Source organism: Colossoma macropomum, unplaced genomic scaffold, assembly GCF_904425465.1.
Source record: "Colossoma macropomum unplaced genomic scaffold, Colossoma_macropomum, whole genome shotgun sequence".
Taxonomy (NCBI): Eukaryota; Metazoa; Chordata; class Actinopteri; order Characiformes; family Serrasalmidae; genus Colossoma; species Colossoma macropomum.
In genome coordinates, this window is record NW_023494805.1 from 43316301 (window position 1) to 43332316 (window position 16016).

At 42.1% G+C, this 16016-nt stretch overlaps 1 protein-coding gene across 1 annotated transcript in view; it reads left to right on the forward strand.

Annotated features, from left to right (window-relative positions):
- Window positions 1–15661, forward strand: part of mfsd14a2 (major facilitator superfamily domain containing 14A2) — a 31627-nt gene extending 15966 nt beyond the window's left edge. The window contains exons 4-12 of the mRNA XM_036596793.1: window positions 85–212; window positions 2290–2404; window positions 3509–3727; window positions 4243–4356; window positions 4523–4594; window positions 5462–5574; window positions 9568–9665; window positions 11479–11645; window positions 15141–15661. Coding sequence (XP_036452686.1) covers window positions 85–212; window positions 2290–2404; window positions 3509–3727; window positions 4243–4356; window positions 4523–4594; window positions 5462–5574; window positions 9568–9665; window positions 11479–11645; window positions 15141–15353 — 1239 coding nt within the window. The 3' untranslated portion in view covers window positions 15354–15661. The remainder of the gene's footprint in view (window positions 1–84; window positions 213–2289; window positions 2405–3508; window positions 3728–4242; window positions 4357–4522; window positions 4595–5461; window positions 5575–9567; window positions 9666–11478; window positions 11646–15140) is intronic.
- The last annotated feature ends 355 nt before the right edge of the window (window positions 15662–16016 follow it).

Genomic DNA, 16016 nt, shown 5'->3' on the forward strand with positions numbered 1-16016 from the left:
TCCAACAAGCTCATACAGGTGTGACGGTCAGGTGTCTACATACTACTGGATATATAAAGTCTAATCTGAGTGTTTGTTCTGCAGGGCTTGCTGTCGTTCCTCAGCGCTCCACTGATCGGTGCTCTTTCTGATGTGTGGGGTCGGAAGTCCTTCCTCCTGCTCACCGTCTTCTTCACCTGCGCCCCCATCCCCCTCATGAAGATCAGCCCGTGGTGAGATACGGCAGCACAGCACACACATACACCTCACTTCAGCCCTGAGAAGGAAACTCGGCTGAGTTCACTTTGTTTTATTACTTACACACGTTATTTACAGAGATGTCTGTAAATAACAGTCTGAACTTCTGACTTCTGTTTGATTCAGACACTTCCTTTGTTTTGATGAGTGAGCAATGCATAAAGGCAATGTTTACATTGCTCAATTCTTTTTTTATCTTTCTTTCTGATTTTGTCACAAACGCTTTTCCATTAGAGCACATTTTTCTTGCAACACTTGTTTCTGTAGTTGATTTGATCATAAAACACCGCTTTTTTCACTCTTTCATGTATGTTACAACTTGTGAACCAATGTTCTTATAAGGAAATTCAGTTTTATTTTAGGTTTTTATTTATTTATTTATTTATTTATTTCTCCATTCTTGTCTCCTCCTCTAATGCATTCATGCAAAAATGGGCTAGTTTTCCTCCAAAAAAAAAAATTTAGCAACATTCCAGGTATCCATGAACATACATACATACATACATACATACATACATACATACATACATACATCATCTAAACCGCTTATCCTTCTGGGTCGCGGTGGGGTGCTGGAGCCTATCCCAGCTGTCATTGGGCGGAAGGCAGGATACACCCTGGACAGGTCGCCAGTCCATCGCAGGGCAGACAGACAGACATACAGTCACACACTCACTCACACCTAGGGGCAATTCAGCGTGTCCAATCAGCCTGACTGCATGTTTTTGGACTGTGGGAGGAAACCGGAGTACCCGGAGGAAACCCACGCAGACACGGGGAGAACAGGCAAACTCCACACAGAGAGGACCCTGGTCACCCGGCCAGGAATCGAACCCAGGCCATTCTTGCTGTGAGGCGACAGCGCTACCCACTGCGCCACCGTGCCGCCCCTATCCATGAACAATTTTAAACGATTTTTATAAATATTTTTGTTTTTTTTTTCACAAAAGATCCTTTGAATGAAGACTCCTCTACTGAGGCCAAAATCAGATTTGTGCCACTTGCCTGCTAGTTTACATTCACGCCTTGGGCAGGAGCTCATATACAGAGGGACGTACATGTTTTATGTTACAGAGGTAATCATGTTACAGATAGTTTGAGGAATCTTGTCCAAGGATGCTTATTGGTGCCGTTATGCTGCATTTACACTATTCCGGCACTTCAACAGCCGTGAACGTGTCCTCCCGCTTCAGTCAGCCACGTGTGGGCTTTACAGGGGAGTTTGCTGTTGAAATGTAGTCGATATTAATTAAAATACTGCATCTTTTCTCTTGAATAATCAGAAAGTCAAGGCAGTTCACATCAATAAGGGACTATTTTCCAAAACAATAGTAAGGTTAGACCTGGGCAGACCAGGATTTAGGCCATTGATTAGCACTTGCAGTCATTTCAGTTCATCATCCAATGAATCATTTTCCCACCCAGATTTTAAATTCTGGAGATAAAGAGTTGTGATTAAATATAACAGCGCTCCCCGCTGGTCTTTCATGCCGCATAGGAACGTGTGAAAAGCGTAAAAGTGTATTTGAAAGTGTTTTTGCTGTGGTTGGTGCTCCTCTACACTCCAAAACATTATATCCTAGCAAGTAAAAACGTCTTAAAAGAGGCCAACATATCTAATATTTCTAATTATAAGACTTTTTTTTAAGGGTTATAAAATTATTCAACCTGTTTTTGTACAGTAGTGAAAGTGTCTTATTCAGTTGGCAGATCATTTTATCTTGTTAAAATAATGCAGATAATTTAAATATTAAATATTGCAGATAATTTCAAGAGATAATGCTCAAAACATACAACAGTACGATCTTCTGCCAATGGAACAAGACATTTCGCTTTCATAAGATAAAATTACCTAAAACAAGTAACAATGTCTAGAAATGATCCTTCAGTGCTCTTTTATCAGCCTCATAGTGAGAAATATTAGATATACTGACTGTATTTCACGTTTTCTCTTGTGAAGATGCCCTTTTTTGCCATGTCAGGTCTTCGGTGCTCCTCTGCAGGTCTTCTGGAGGTGATGCGATGCCGTGTTTATGTTTTCTGTCTCTGCAGGTGGTATTTTGCTGTGATCTCCATGTCCGGAGTGTTTGCGGTCACGTTTTCAGTGATCTTTGCGTACGTGGCGGACATCACGCAGGAACATGAGAGGAGCACGGCGTACGGCCTGGTGAGGAGAACCGCTCTCCTTATACCACACAGTCCAAACACAGCACGCTCTCACACCAGGGGGGGATAGAGGCAGTTTAAATCCCATCGTCTGAATTTCAGGGACGTTTTATACTCAAAGAGGCAGAAAACACCAAATAACGCTTTAACTTCAGAATAGGGACGTGGGCCGATGTCGAGATCCAGTAGTGTTCATGTATTTGCTGAGGCTGGTACATAAACGTTAAATATGAAATGTGGAAATTGGGAGTAGATCTGGATTAGTGTTACACAGAAGAATCACTGTCCAAAGAAAAACAAGCATTTTCAAAATGGTACCTTTACAGGGGAGGACAAAAACTATTATAATATATTAACATTATTATATATTACTACATAATATTATTATGTAAAAAAGTAGTGTTAAATTATATTCTAAAAATATAAATAATTTTTAAATAGTTTTATATAATTTAGTATATATAATTTAATATATTATTTTATTTTACTATTAGTTAAATTAAAAATATCATAAGTAAAATATATGATGTAATATATTACTTTTATTTATGAACGATCTACGAATACATATATAATTCCGATATCATCATCGTAAATCCCAAGAGAATACATGAAGTTAAAAGCCATTAGTTGTAGATTTTTTCAATGTTTGGACCAGAATTGGAGGGATACTGAAACAGTGTCAGAGAAAGAGAGAGAGAATTGCTGGCTAGAAGTTTAACGTTTACAAATCAATATAATTATTTAGGTATAAATTGTAAATATATAGTAGTTTTTTTATTATAGTGTTTCAATCAAAGCTGTCAAAGTGAGAAACTTAGTTTTTCCCCAAAGAAGAACCGCTTAGACCCTGAGTTCCTAATTTGGGCGTGATACTGACTACAAAATGACTAAACTACAGATCTATTATGGTCTGTGTACCGCTTTTCATTATAATTGTTAATCATAATAACCCTGGCGCCCTCTTGTGGATTTAAGAGAGTGTCACAGTTATGTATTGTATTGTATTGTATTGTATTGTATTGTACTGTATTCTGTTATTAAATACAAACCTCTGAGCCACTGAGAGCGCCAGCGTTCCTAACGGCTCCTCCTGTGTGTTCAGGTTTCGGCCACGTTTGCGGCGAGCCTGGTGACGAGTCCAGCGATCGGGGCGTACCTGTCTCAGGCGTACGGGGACACGCTGGTGGTCATTCTGGCCACGGCCATCGCGCTGCTGGACATCTGCTTCATCCTGGTGGCCGTGCCCGAGTCTCTGCCGGAGAAGATGCGCCCGGCCTCCTGGGGGGCTCCGATCTCCTGGGAGCAGGCCGACCCCTTCGCCGTGAGTCAGCTAGCACTCACATGCTAAAACGTACAGGGTCATTAAACACACGGTCATGGGTCACACATGCGTTAGCCATGCAGTTAGCACCGTGCTAATTAGTGGGCTATAGGCTTCCATTAAGTGGATATCGAACCATGAGCAGTGAATGTATGAGTCGTTCTGGGCTGTTAAAAGGTTCTTCTTTATGATGAAAAGCTTTAAAGAACCATTTAAATGTTTCTGTAGCACCAAAAAGGGTTTTGGAGTCATAGAACCTGGGGTAGTAAACAGAGCTTGTTTTTTATTCTTCAGTGTTTCCTTAACTCTTTCTCTCTTTCCCCTTTTTCTTTCTCTCTCTCTCTATCTCTCGTGGTGTTTTTTTTTTCTTTTCTTTTCTTCATTCCCTCTCTTCCCTTTGTCTTTCATTCTCTTATGCTCTTTTTTCTTTCACTCCTTTTTTTCTCTCTCACTCTTTATCATATTTTCTCTCTCTCTCTCTCTCTCTCTCTCTCTCTCTCTTTCTCTTTCTTCAGTCTCTGCGTAAAGTTGGTCAGGACTCTACAGTGCTGCTGATCTGTATTACAGTCTTCCTGTCCTACCTGCCCGAGGCTGGACAGTACTCCAGCTTCTTCCTCTACCTGCGACAGGTAACACACTCACACACACGACCGGTGTGTTTAATTGGGCCAGTTTGCTCTGAGAGGACCACCCTCACTTATCTTCATTATTATCTGATTATCTTCAGCCATCTTCTAAACGTTTTGTTTTTTTTGTTTATCTTTTTTTCTGCTCGGTTACGTCTTAAACCCCCAGGTCATCGGGTTCACGTCGGAGACGGTGGCTGCGTTCATCGCGGTGGTGGGAATTCTCTCCATCCTGGCTCAGGTTGGTACTGTGTGCTCAAACACGAGCAGATGTTGAAACAGCGCAGAGCCGCTGAGCGTCATCCGAGCGTGTGATTTCAGGGCCGAGTGAGTCATTCGTGAGTAAATAAAGATGAGGAGTGAAGACTGGTGACAGTATTTGGGTAAACACTGCCAGCTTTCCTAAATACTTAAAATAGTTTAACTAGGGATCAAAATGATCAGCCAGTAACTCCCTAATAAACAAACGTTCTGTGAATTTATTCCTTACGTTAAGCTCCAGTGGCCACTTTCATAGAACATTTAAGGAAAATTTGGCCTTAAGATTTCTGTTTACCTTAAAAGAGCTGTGCAGAATCTCTCTAGGATACTGTGTAAGTGTTTTCATGATTAATTGATGAATTAAAGGTGCTTGTTTGTCTTTATGTGTGGATAATTTTGATTATAGTACTCTTCGAGGGACAGCAGGTGAATATGAGCCTTTTTGGTTAACTCTGGCTGATTTACAGTTCTGTTGATGCTCTTTATTAATGGCCATTAAATTGATTTATTTACTATTAGTAAATAAATAAATAAATACAAATAAGTGGAAAGTTGGGGGGAAATAAATTGGATTTTCTGCACTTCAGTTTTTGACAGTTGCAAATTTTCAGTTTACAGCTTTAAATTTACCCCTTAAGCATTTAACTGTAAGATAAATACTTGTGCTTCACTTAAGATATAAAGGAAAAGTGATTTTAGCAAAGGTTTGGAAAAGAAAACTGTCAAATCGGTATTTATAAACCTGCTCTTCATAAAAGGGAAGACACTTTGATGAACATGAAGCTGAGTGTCGCATTTTTTGTTAATTTGTTTGTTTGTTTGTTTGTTTTTCCCCTCTCCTCGTTAGACGGTGGTTCTGGGTATCCTGATGCGCTCCATAGGCAATAAGAACACCATCCTGTTGGGCCTGGGCTTTCAGATCCTTCAGCTGGCCTGGTACGGCTTCGGCTCCCAGCCATGGTGAGTGACCGCCGCCGACCCTTCACTGTCCCTGTCGCAGTGTGTTTGCTTTACCACAAGAGGGCAGTAAACTTAAAGTTTCTTGATCAGATTTTTTTTTATTTTTTCCCTTTATATTTATTAAATACATAAATATATTTGTCCCTGTCGAAAGTGAGAGTTAACTTTTCATCCTCAGGGGAAAAACAAAAAAACATATATAACAGAAAATGACAGAGGGGCTCAAAAACTAAATCTGCTCTCAGCTATTTGAGTGTTCAATGTGTCACTGTTTACCCTTTATTCCAGCTTCCATTCTTTTCAGGAGACTCCCTTTCAGTTCCTCAAAGAATCTGTAGACACACCTCCAAAGTTCAGTCTTAGAAGCTGGTTTAGCTTTTTCTGCTTCTTTTTATTTTTTTTTGCAGAGGGGTCAGGGATCAATAAAATAATCATTAAATACAAATTAGGTATGCATCAGTCCTTTTAATTCTTTTTTTTTCCCAGATTGATTTCGAGTACATATTTAGTACTCACCAATCCAGAGTCAGATACCACACTGAGTACCTACTAAGAATGAAGTACCTGTTAGTGTAAATGAGTGTAAAAGTACCTTAACAGATGAATCATTAAATGTATCTGATTGTAAATGAAGCGCGTTAGCTGGCTGTGCCACAGTAGTGATCTTGGATTGAGTAGCGCTGAATGTCCTCTAAAGCCAGACAGACACTGTGTGATGTTAGAGATCTTGTTCTTTGGTGACTCTCACTGTCCGTTTGAATAGACCATCGCTTTCAGACAAAGCTACGATTTATAAACTCACACTGTACGAAACGCTCCGTCTGACTGACCTGCTACGGGAAACGCAGCCTCTACAGACGCTGTGTCTACAGACCGTTATCAATAAAGCTGATTCACTCAGAATAACACGAGAGCAGCGCTGCGAACACTGAGCACTGAAATGTACACGGTAGAGCAGTCCAGTCTCTCCACAGCCTGATTTACAAAGACACTGTTATGTTCAGTCAAACAGAGTAAAGTCACGTATGCAAACTTTTTCTCGTCCGTTCTGTGAGCCTACATGTCTCCACCTTTATTGGGGAAGCAACTGTGATTGTGTTTGTGTGTATTTAAAAGCAGGATAAAATCACAGCGTGTTCCTGGTGGAAATCTGCCAAGGAGGAACGTTAAAAGTGACCAGTGACTTTGTGTCCGACTGCCACGGGGTCAGAAACACTTACTCTAGATCTGAATAGCTGGCAACCCGTTCTGTTTCTGAAAGCTGTGGAGCAGCAAGAAATAAACACAGCCGCACAATGGACCACAGCAACAATCCAGAACGTAGAACTTTGAGTTTTTGTCCAGTCAGAGTGACCACGTCTGCACTCTTTCAGATTTTTTGATATGTGCCAATGTCTGCAGCACCCTAGCAGACACAGAATTTGTCTGTTTATGTTAATTTTGTTGCACGACACTATAGATTGGCCTTAACATTCGCTCCCTCAATAACAACCTGGATTAACATGAACACCGACAGTAACCAATAACACGGCTACAGTGATTTACTGAAAGTAGCGGCTCAGCCGTTGAGGTCAGAGGCTCCTGTTAACGTGTTTTGCACTGCTTGTATGTTGCGGTATGCGGTGTATTTGTGACATATCAGTGAAACTGAATTCTGACTGCTATATCGCTCGCTGCTACTACCTTTCCACCAAATACTGGCGTTCCAGATTCTGCCAAGAGCATTTTTACGGCTGCTTATCGACCCCACACGGCCCACGTGGTGTTAAGTTCTGGTTACGATTGCGTATGCACGTGCTTCGTGGTATTGGTTATCGGTATCCCCATCACCAATACCGATACTGCATTTAAGTGCCAGTATTGGCACCGATACCGATATTTGGTATCGGAATCAGTGCAGTTCTACCTGATACACGTGTATAGTTGGACTTTTGTTGGGTCACTGTGAGATCAACGCAGACGTGGACCTGCGCTTCTGGAGCCAGTAGCAGAAATCTTGGAACTGTTTTGTTTTTAATGGCCCAAGTTCAACTCAGACATCTCCCTCTGCCACCTACAGGAAGACTGTCGCCCGTCAGGAAGCTCTGTTTAAGTGTAGGACAGGACTTTTGGTTTCGGTCGAGGTGCCGTGCCAAACCCAAATAAACCTGGAGAAAAGGTTAAAGGGAAACATGTAGTCTGTTCAACTCTGTACAGCTTAATTCCTGTTTTATACCACATATTGTGTGAGTTCCATTCGTTACATTTGGCTGATTAAATTCTGTCCTTACGGCGGTCACAGTAAAGCGAATGAGCGACAAATCGTTGGGTGGGTGCCGCATCCACGACCCTGAACGAGTTTATTTTGGTATGTTGGCCTTGTTTTGAAAGCCTTGGCTTCTTTGGCACACGTTAGTGAATCTGCAGTCTCTGAGATCAGACTGTAGCTCAGTGTTTATTGAATCTGTGATAAAATGGTCGTGTTTGGGGAGGTTTTGTTGGCAGGTACAGAGTTTTTCTTTACTGAGCTTTCCCCAGACTGCATCAGCTGAAGGGATGTGGAAGGTTTTTGACGTGTACCAATTCATGACAAAAATAAGCACACAGAACACACATCTGCACATTTTAATGCGCAGTTACTGTTTGTTTACCGAGTTAAATATATTGTGTGGAAAGAAAAACATTAAAATGTGAAAATCTGGCTTTTTTAAATGTTAAGGTACATTTTTATTTATGATCAAGACTCATTTAAAGTCGTTCAATCTGTTAGTGCAGATTCCTCGAGGAATAGTACCACAAGGTTCAGTTTTAGGGCCTTTTATTTTTCTCTTATCATTTAAGAAACATGATGGCAATTTTCATAGCTATGCTCACGACACGCAGTTATACGTTAATTCCTTCTGATGGTCAAGAGTCTGTAGGCAGGCTGACCAGCTGTGTGTCAAATACTTCTCACAAAAATTTCTACAACTGAATCACGAAAAAACTGAAATACTGACATTAAAACTCAGAGAAAGCTGCTTTATGAGAATCTCGGCTCTTTATCTTCATAGACCAAACCTGCAGTAGAAACCTGGGTGTGATCTTAGACTCTGAGCTCTGTTTATTCTGCATGTAAACAGTCACTAAATCAGCTTTTTATCATGTGAGAATCACTAAAGTTCAGCCTTTTCTCTCTCAGAGCGACGCAGAGAAACTCGTTGCTGCGTTTGTTCAGCAGAGTTGATCACTGTAATGATCTTCTTACTGGAGAAAACAGTCCATCCTCTAGAACCCGTACAGAACACAGCAGCACGGATCCTCACAGCACCAACACAGAGAGCTCATATCACCCCGTTACACACTGCACTGACCGCCTGGATCTGTTAGAGAGAGTTTAAAGCTCTGCTGCTGGTTTTTAAAGCTCTATATGGCCTTAAAGCTCCTGAACGTCTGTTTATGATCTCAGATCTGCAGATTCTGACCTTCTGAACTCCTTCAGTAAAACACAGAAAACCTGGAGAGACTCTTTCAGCTATTCTGCTTCTAAACTGTGGAGCTCAGTTCAGCTTTTATTAGACAGTCGAGCTCAGAGCTCACTTTTAATAAACATCTGAAAACGCAGCTCTTTAACTCAGAGCTTCAGTAAAACTCTACGGCTCTTTGGTGTTTATCTCTTTAATCTGATCTGTGTTACTGTCTTATGTGATTTTAAATTAATATATATAGTTACTGTTGAGCTTTATCATCCGTCTGTAATGGACTCTGAGCTGCCACTGGCATGAAAAGTGCTCTACAAATAAAGATATTGTTAGTATTGATGTGAAGGGCACCATGTGCATCGAAACCGTGATATGTAAAGAAAGGTACAGTATAAAACTACTGTTTTTTGGTGTTGGTTGGTTTGTTTTGTGTTGATAGGAATGTATTGTTCATCCCTGTTAGATCCTGTTAACAGTAGATGTTGAGTGGTGTTATGGAAGTGTGTGTGTGTGTGTGTGTGTGTGTAACGGTGTGTTTTGTCCTGTTTTTCAGGATGATGTGGGCGGCCGGAGCTGTAGCTGCAATGTCCAGCATCACCTTTCCAGCCATCAGTGCCATAGTGTCCCGAAACGCTGACCCGGACCAGCAGGGTGAGCACTGATTAAATTACACACACGCGACCTTTCACTTTTCTTATTGATAACTTATTAATAAATAATAACTTTTTGACTTTTAAAATGGCTAAAACTAAATCTTTGCTCTTTAACTTATGCCTGGTTTGAGAATTAAAAATAAATATTAATAATTTCAAGTTATTTTTAAATAGAATTTTAGTCACATTTTCCTATGTAAATGACAGAATTCTCATTACCGCAACAAGTTTTTTTTTTTTTCTTCACAGTTTTTTTCATTATCTGTGTACTGTTGTCAAACTAATTATTTTGAAGCTAATTATGAAAACATTTATAAATATGTGATCTTATTTCTTTACCACAACACAGACAGCCTTGAGGATTTAGATTTTATTTATGCCACAACATTAGGTTGTTCACATCTGACAGTTTACAAGGAAAAGTTTATTTAAGTGAAGAGATTTAAAAATATAACAGTTAAAAGGAATAAAGCTAATTTCTTCTCATTTAGAAAAATAATAAATATTGCTAAGAGGAAATGCATGTGGACACGTTGCAGTAATGAGAATTAAAAATAATGTTATTAAATAATAAACCGCAGTTATTTTTTTAATAATAATTTGATGACAAACTGACTATAAATGGCAATTTTTGGTCACGGTTTCACAAATGTTATTATGGAATCATCGTCAGCTCTGTTCATTACTGAAAATGTCTTATTTCGTACAGCTTTTTAAAAGCTAAAAACAAAATCTATAGATCAGCATAACCATTAGAATAATTTGATACAACAAAATTGGTTTTATATTATTGAAAATTTGCTAAAACACAAAGCCAATAGACACCCAAAGCTTTTCTGTAAATACATGGCCGAAAACTCATCTCATCCTGCTCAAACCGCATCCTGGCCTTCTTTAAGGTGGCATAGACTTGTAGATGTGGTTTAAGACACAGTGTGACCTACTGTGAACTGTTAACATGAACAAAACTGCGTGGCTGAACATTGACCACTGTATCCGCTTCCTGCGCCGTGCAGGTGAGGTTTTGTTCGTGTTTATAGCTCACAGTAGGTCACACTGTGTCCTAAACCACAACAAGAAGTCTGTGCCACCTTAATGAAGACCTGGATGTGGTTTGAATGAGAAGAAAGAAGTTTTAGGGGTGTTTTTACAGAAATGATTTGGGTGGCTATTGACTTCTGTTGGTAGCAGTGTTAGCCTAGTAGCTCCAGCACTAAACTAAAGAAGCAAAATTTGGACAGCAAACGTGTTTTGGCTGATTAACTACATCTGAGGTCTAAATTAGTCTAAATCCTCCTTCAACCTCTTCAACCCCTTGAGACCACCGGTGGTTCCAAAACGCACTTCGTCATATTCTTCATAACTTTCATATTTCATAAGCTACATTCTAAAGGTGGGGGTCGTATGAGAGCTGTAACTGTGTTCTTTCCAGTCAAATACATGGGTGATGTCATTTTAAACCCTTATAATAAAAGAAGCTGAACTCAGTTTATTTGTTTACTGAAAGTCGACCCATTTTTCTACAAATCTGGGCTATAAACTATAAACAGATGGCGTCTCTTCAGTGATCTGCTCTGTAAACATTATTTTTATAAAATAATATAAAGAGAGTCTATTTAGTAACCGCATTTCATGCAGTTACTAAATAATTTGCATTACGATTTGGTCACGTAAATTCAGATGGACAAACCAAAATATACCCTGGAGAATAAGAGGTTAAACGGTTTGTCAGCGCAGTAGCTGGCTGTATGTACAAATTAACCTATAAAATCAAAATAAATGTTGTTTTTTTTTCTCCTGGTTTGTGTCAGGTGTGGTGCAGGGGATGATAACGGGGATCAGAGGGCTGTGTAACGGACTCGGCCCCGCCCTCTACGGGTTCGTCTTCTACCTGTTCCACGTGGAGCTGAACGAGATGGACCCTGCGGACAGCCCGGATAAAGGCGCTAAGCCCAACATGGCTAACCCCACTGACGAGGTGAGGCTCACAGCTCTTTCGTGCTAACAGAAACCAACCAACCAACAGTGGAGACAACAGACGGTTTAGCCGCTTTTCCACTGCATGGTACCGACTCAACTCGACTCTGCTTACTTTTGGGACCAGCTACACTTTCCACCGCAGACATAGCGCCCCCTCAGTGTAGCTGGTCGTCACAGTGATGCCACATGAAACTGCCATAATGTGAAGGAGACAAATGTTGCTCAGAAGAGGCAGTGAGATAGAAAAACAGGAGAGTTTGGGAAAAAACTACATCAGAGTTCAGACAACGAGACGATTCTGGAGCTCAAAGGCGACACAAGAGGCCATGCTAACCTAGTAGCTAAGGTTAGCATATGTGTTTAGGGTGATTTGCCCGAATCAGTCAGCAGGGCTGTAACAGTACATGTGTTCGTCCCAAACTGTCCCGGTACAGATCTTACCGTTCGGTGCATGCAGTGGGTCGCTGAGGTTTTCTACAGCTAGCGCCAAATGATCCAGACTCCTGACCCATGACAGAGTCGTTATAAATGAGGAGACCGTTCACTGGTTAAAATACAGGGAGATTCACTCGAAAGAGGCCCCGAATATTCTTTTGTAACTCCCGTTAGGATGAAGTAATCTGAACCAAAAAAATACACTACATACCTTGGCGCATGTGTAAGCGATTACATTACATGCGATGCTGGAAGTGATCTCCGTTTTCTGCCAGACACATTTCGATGCGGGGCTCCATGTTCCTGAACGTTCCTTGCCTGAACAGCGTTCCTTGCCTAAACAATGCCTCCTCGCTCCGACGCAGGGGCATCCCGGCTTGTTCGAAGCTCCATATACTGAGGAGCTCATTGCACGTTGTTTCATTCAGACTGCTTCGTCCTAGAGAGAGTAATTACAGAATATTCGGGGCCTCTTTTGAGTGAATCTCCCTGTATATGAATCTGAAAGCTCACAACGCTCAACATGATGTCTGTTCGCGGAGAAAGTCCTGCCCGTCAAGAAAAAAAGAGCCAATCAGGTTGCTGGTTGCGCCATGTGTATGGCGCAAGCGGGAAAAGCCCTCCTCATTGTGGAGATGGCGTAACTAGAACAACCCAAAAAATCACGTTTTTTTGTGTGTTATTGAACCAAACGCTGCAGATTCTACTGGTGATTTCAAACTTGAGTATTTTGGTCTCTTCCCATTCAAAGAGAGGAGTCTGGTCTTGTACGGCTGGGAATAACTGCCTGGCGGCGTTGCAAAGATGGCCGATGGGTGTACAGACTGTCCTATAAGGACTTTGCTCCGATCAGCTATGAGGCTGAGTTTGAGGTGAACAGTGAGTGAGAGGTGAGGAAGCAGCTATTGAGATAAATAAAGAGAATTTAAAAAAAAAAAACAAGCTGAAATTAAAGGAGTGAAGTGAGTCTACACACAGCCTGCAGTGTTTCTGCACCTGAGAACAGATTCAGCACAAAGGCTTACATTTTTCTGTTTTCTGCTCCAAATTACAAAATCACAGCAGAAGTTGAACTGTCACCACACAGATTAGTGAACATAAGTGACTTTTGAGTGTAAACGACCCTCTTGTGCATTTGGGGGGTTTTATTGGTTTTTTTCCACTTTTTTTTGTACGAAACTGACTTCTGTGTACCATTAAACCTCTAATCTGCAGTTTTTTCACATCACCTCTTGGTATCAGCTCACTTGTAACCTTGACAGAGGTGATGCTAAAAATACTACCAGTTACTAGGTGTAGAACCAAAAAAAGGCGACTGGAGTCGAGACAGGCTGGTGCCATGCAGTGGAAAAGCAGCTTTGGTTGTCGTTTACACCTGAGACCCATAAACAGCTGAGTGCTGCTGTTCTTCAAACCGTGAGAAAAGAACATAGTTGGATTCTCTAGATTCTCAGGAGAACCTGGCTTATCACTGCTTAACCATGAGTCATAACTAAAACAAGGAAAAAGAACGGAACACAAGTCAATGAAACAGTTCCCTGCACTGCCCAGTCCCGACAGTCCCTGTATGGAAACCACACCTGCAAAAATCATCCGCCCATTCTGCCCACAGCACTTCAGATCGTTTCAGTCCGGGCTGCTTTTTGAATGAGGTGCAATACAGGGTGGCCAATCAGAACAGAGCTCATTTACATATCAGTTTTAAAAACAGTGTTTTATTCTAAGCGTCTCAAGTGGACCACTGGAGTCTTTTCTGTGCATGTATGAATATGTCAGACGAACTCAGGCCCCTCAGTGGTCCCCAAAACGACCAAACTCGGACCACCTTTCGAGTTGATTGATCTGATTGATTAGTGCATTGTGAAAACAAGACGGCCTCAGTCCAATTCGTTTTACTTCATGGTTAAAAGGCCTCGAGGCTCACTGTACATACACAGCCACAGTCTGCTGTACACACTCAAAACTGTGTAATTAGAGCCATTGCTGCTCCTGCATTTGGGCTTCGAATAAGAACTCAAACTCCCAGAATTCCTCAGATCACACGACACAGAGCTGAACTCACTGGGCCTGTTTGTGCTTTTGTGTGTAATAAACTGGGGATGAGTCTGTGGTGATGAACACTGATATCGCAGTGAGAGCTGGAGAAATATTTCACTGCACACTGGCAGCTGAGCTGAAACTGTAAAGACAGTGACCTGATCTGGATCAACATTACAAACATTATAAAGTGATATCGGCTCTTATCTGCCTGTGTTCATACTCAGCTCCTCTGTCTCAGCTGTTCAGGCTCGTCTCTTCTCCTTTCTCTCCGCTCTTCCAGCTCTCTGATTGGCTGTTTGAATCCCTCACTGAGTTCATGACCGTCTCTCACTGCAGGACTCGTGAACGTTTTGAGTCGTAAATATTACACATGTTTGATCATATCTGAGGGTCTCTGATCCCTCCAGAGTTCGATCTGATCAGGGGCTAGAGATTCACTCGTTTCTCCTCTCACACTACAGATCATCCGCACCGTCAGTCGCTTCTGATCGAGCTCCCGAACTGGAGAATCACTCCTGATTGTGAAAACTTGTCGCAAGGGCCAATAAGGCAAAAACTTGTGTGATGTGGGCCCAGCAGTGCTCTTGGGAAGTTTTTCCTCGCCAGTGTCACCATGGGTGACGCTCATGGGGGCTCGAACCTGGATTTCTGTGAAGCTGCTTTGCATCAGCACCTGTCGTGAAAAAGTGCTATATAAATAAACCTTGACTTGACTTTAGTGGGCAAAAGCAGACCACCTAACATCATGTATAAAGCTTTGAAGACCCCAGACAACTTTTAGAGTCTTACTCGGTCTTTTTTTAATCTGTTATCTGTCAGGTTTTTGGGCTGCTGCAATAGCTTAAGCTTAAATGACCCTTATTTGTCCCCCAACAGGGACACCTTCACCTCCGCATTTTAACCCATCTGTGCTGTGAAACTGAGCGTGCATGTTACTCTATTGATATAATAGCAGTGATTTGTTTATTAATTGTGTGTGTGTGTGTGTGTGTGTGTGTGTGTGTGTGTGTGTCTATAGAGTGCCATTATTCCAGGTCCACCATTCCTATTCGGCGCATGCTCTGTTCTGCTCTCCCTGTTGGTGGCGCTCTTCATCCCAGAGCACAATGCGCTCAGCCTGCGCCCCGGCGGCTACAAGAAGCACACCAGCAGCTCTCAGGGCCACGCCCACAGCCCTCAGGGCGGAGCCTGCGAGGGAAAGGAGCCACTACTGGAGGACAGCAGCGTATAACACACACTTACACAATCACCACATACATACAGACATACGGGACCCACTCCCCACCCCCACCCCCGGCAGGGGTCGCCATGACGACCAGGCCTACCGCACCGGGGGGGGGCGAACTGACTGGAAGGCCGAAAAGGGGGCGGGGTCAGACCGCAGGTTCCTCCCTCAGCCAATCACAAGCCCTTCTGGGAGAGAAAAACGGTTTCCAATGGGAGTGGATGATGGCTGCATTATGGGAAATGTAGTCACTCTGAACAGTGATGAGGACTGTTTGAAGGTTATTTCTAAGTTGTATAGGGTTGGTTTTTTCTTTTTTTCCCCCCTTTTTTCTCGCTCTCTTTTTCCACGTCCGGAGATCTTGGTGGGGTGAACGGGTGTGGGAGATGCTTACATTGCATTATGGAAAATGCAGGCACAGACGAACACGCTCCACCGAGGAGGACTGAACGTTTTTCTCGCGCTTTGCTAAGTTGTGAATGTTTTTCTTTCCCCTCGTATCTTTCCACGTTTTCCAGTAAAATTCGATGTGATCTGAGGTGCAGACGGCCTACAGCTGTGGGCCGGCGTGCCTCGTCGTGCCGATGCGGCAGATTTGGACGCATTCTGTCTTTACTTTTATACTGTATGATGAGAGAGAAGTCGAGGTGGCTTTTCTCTCAGCCAGGA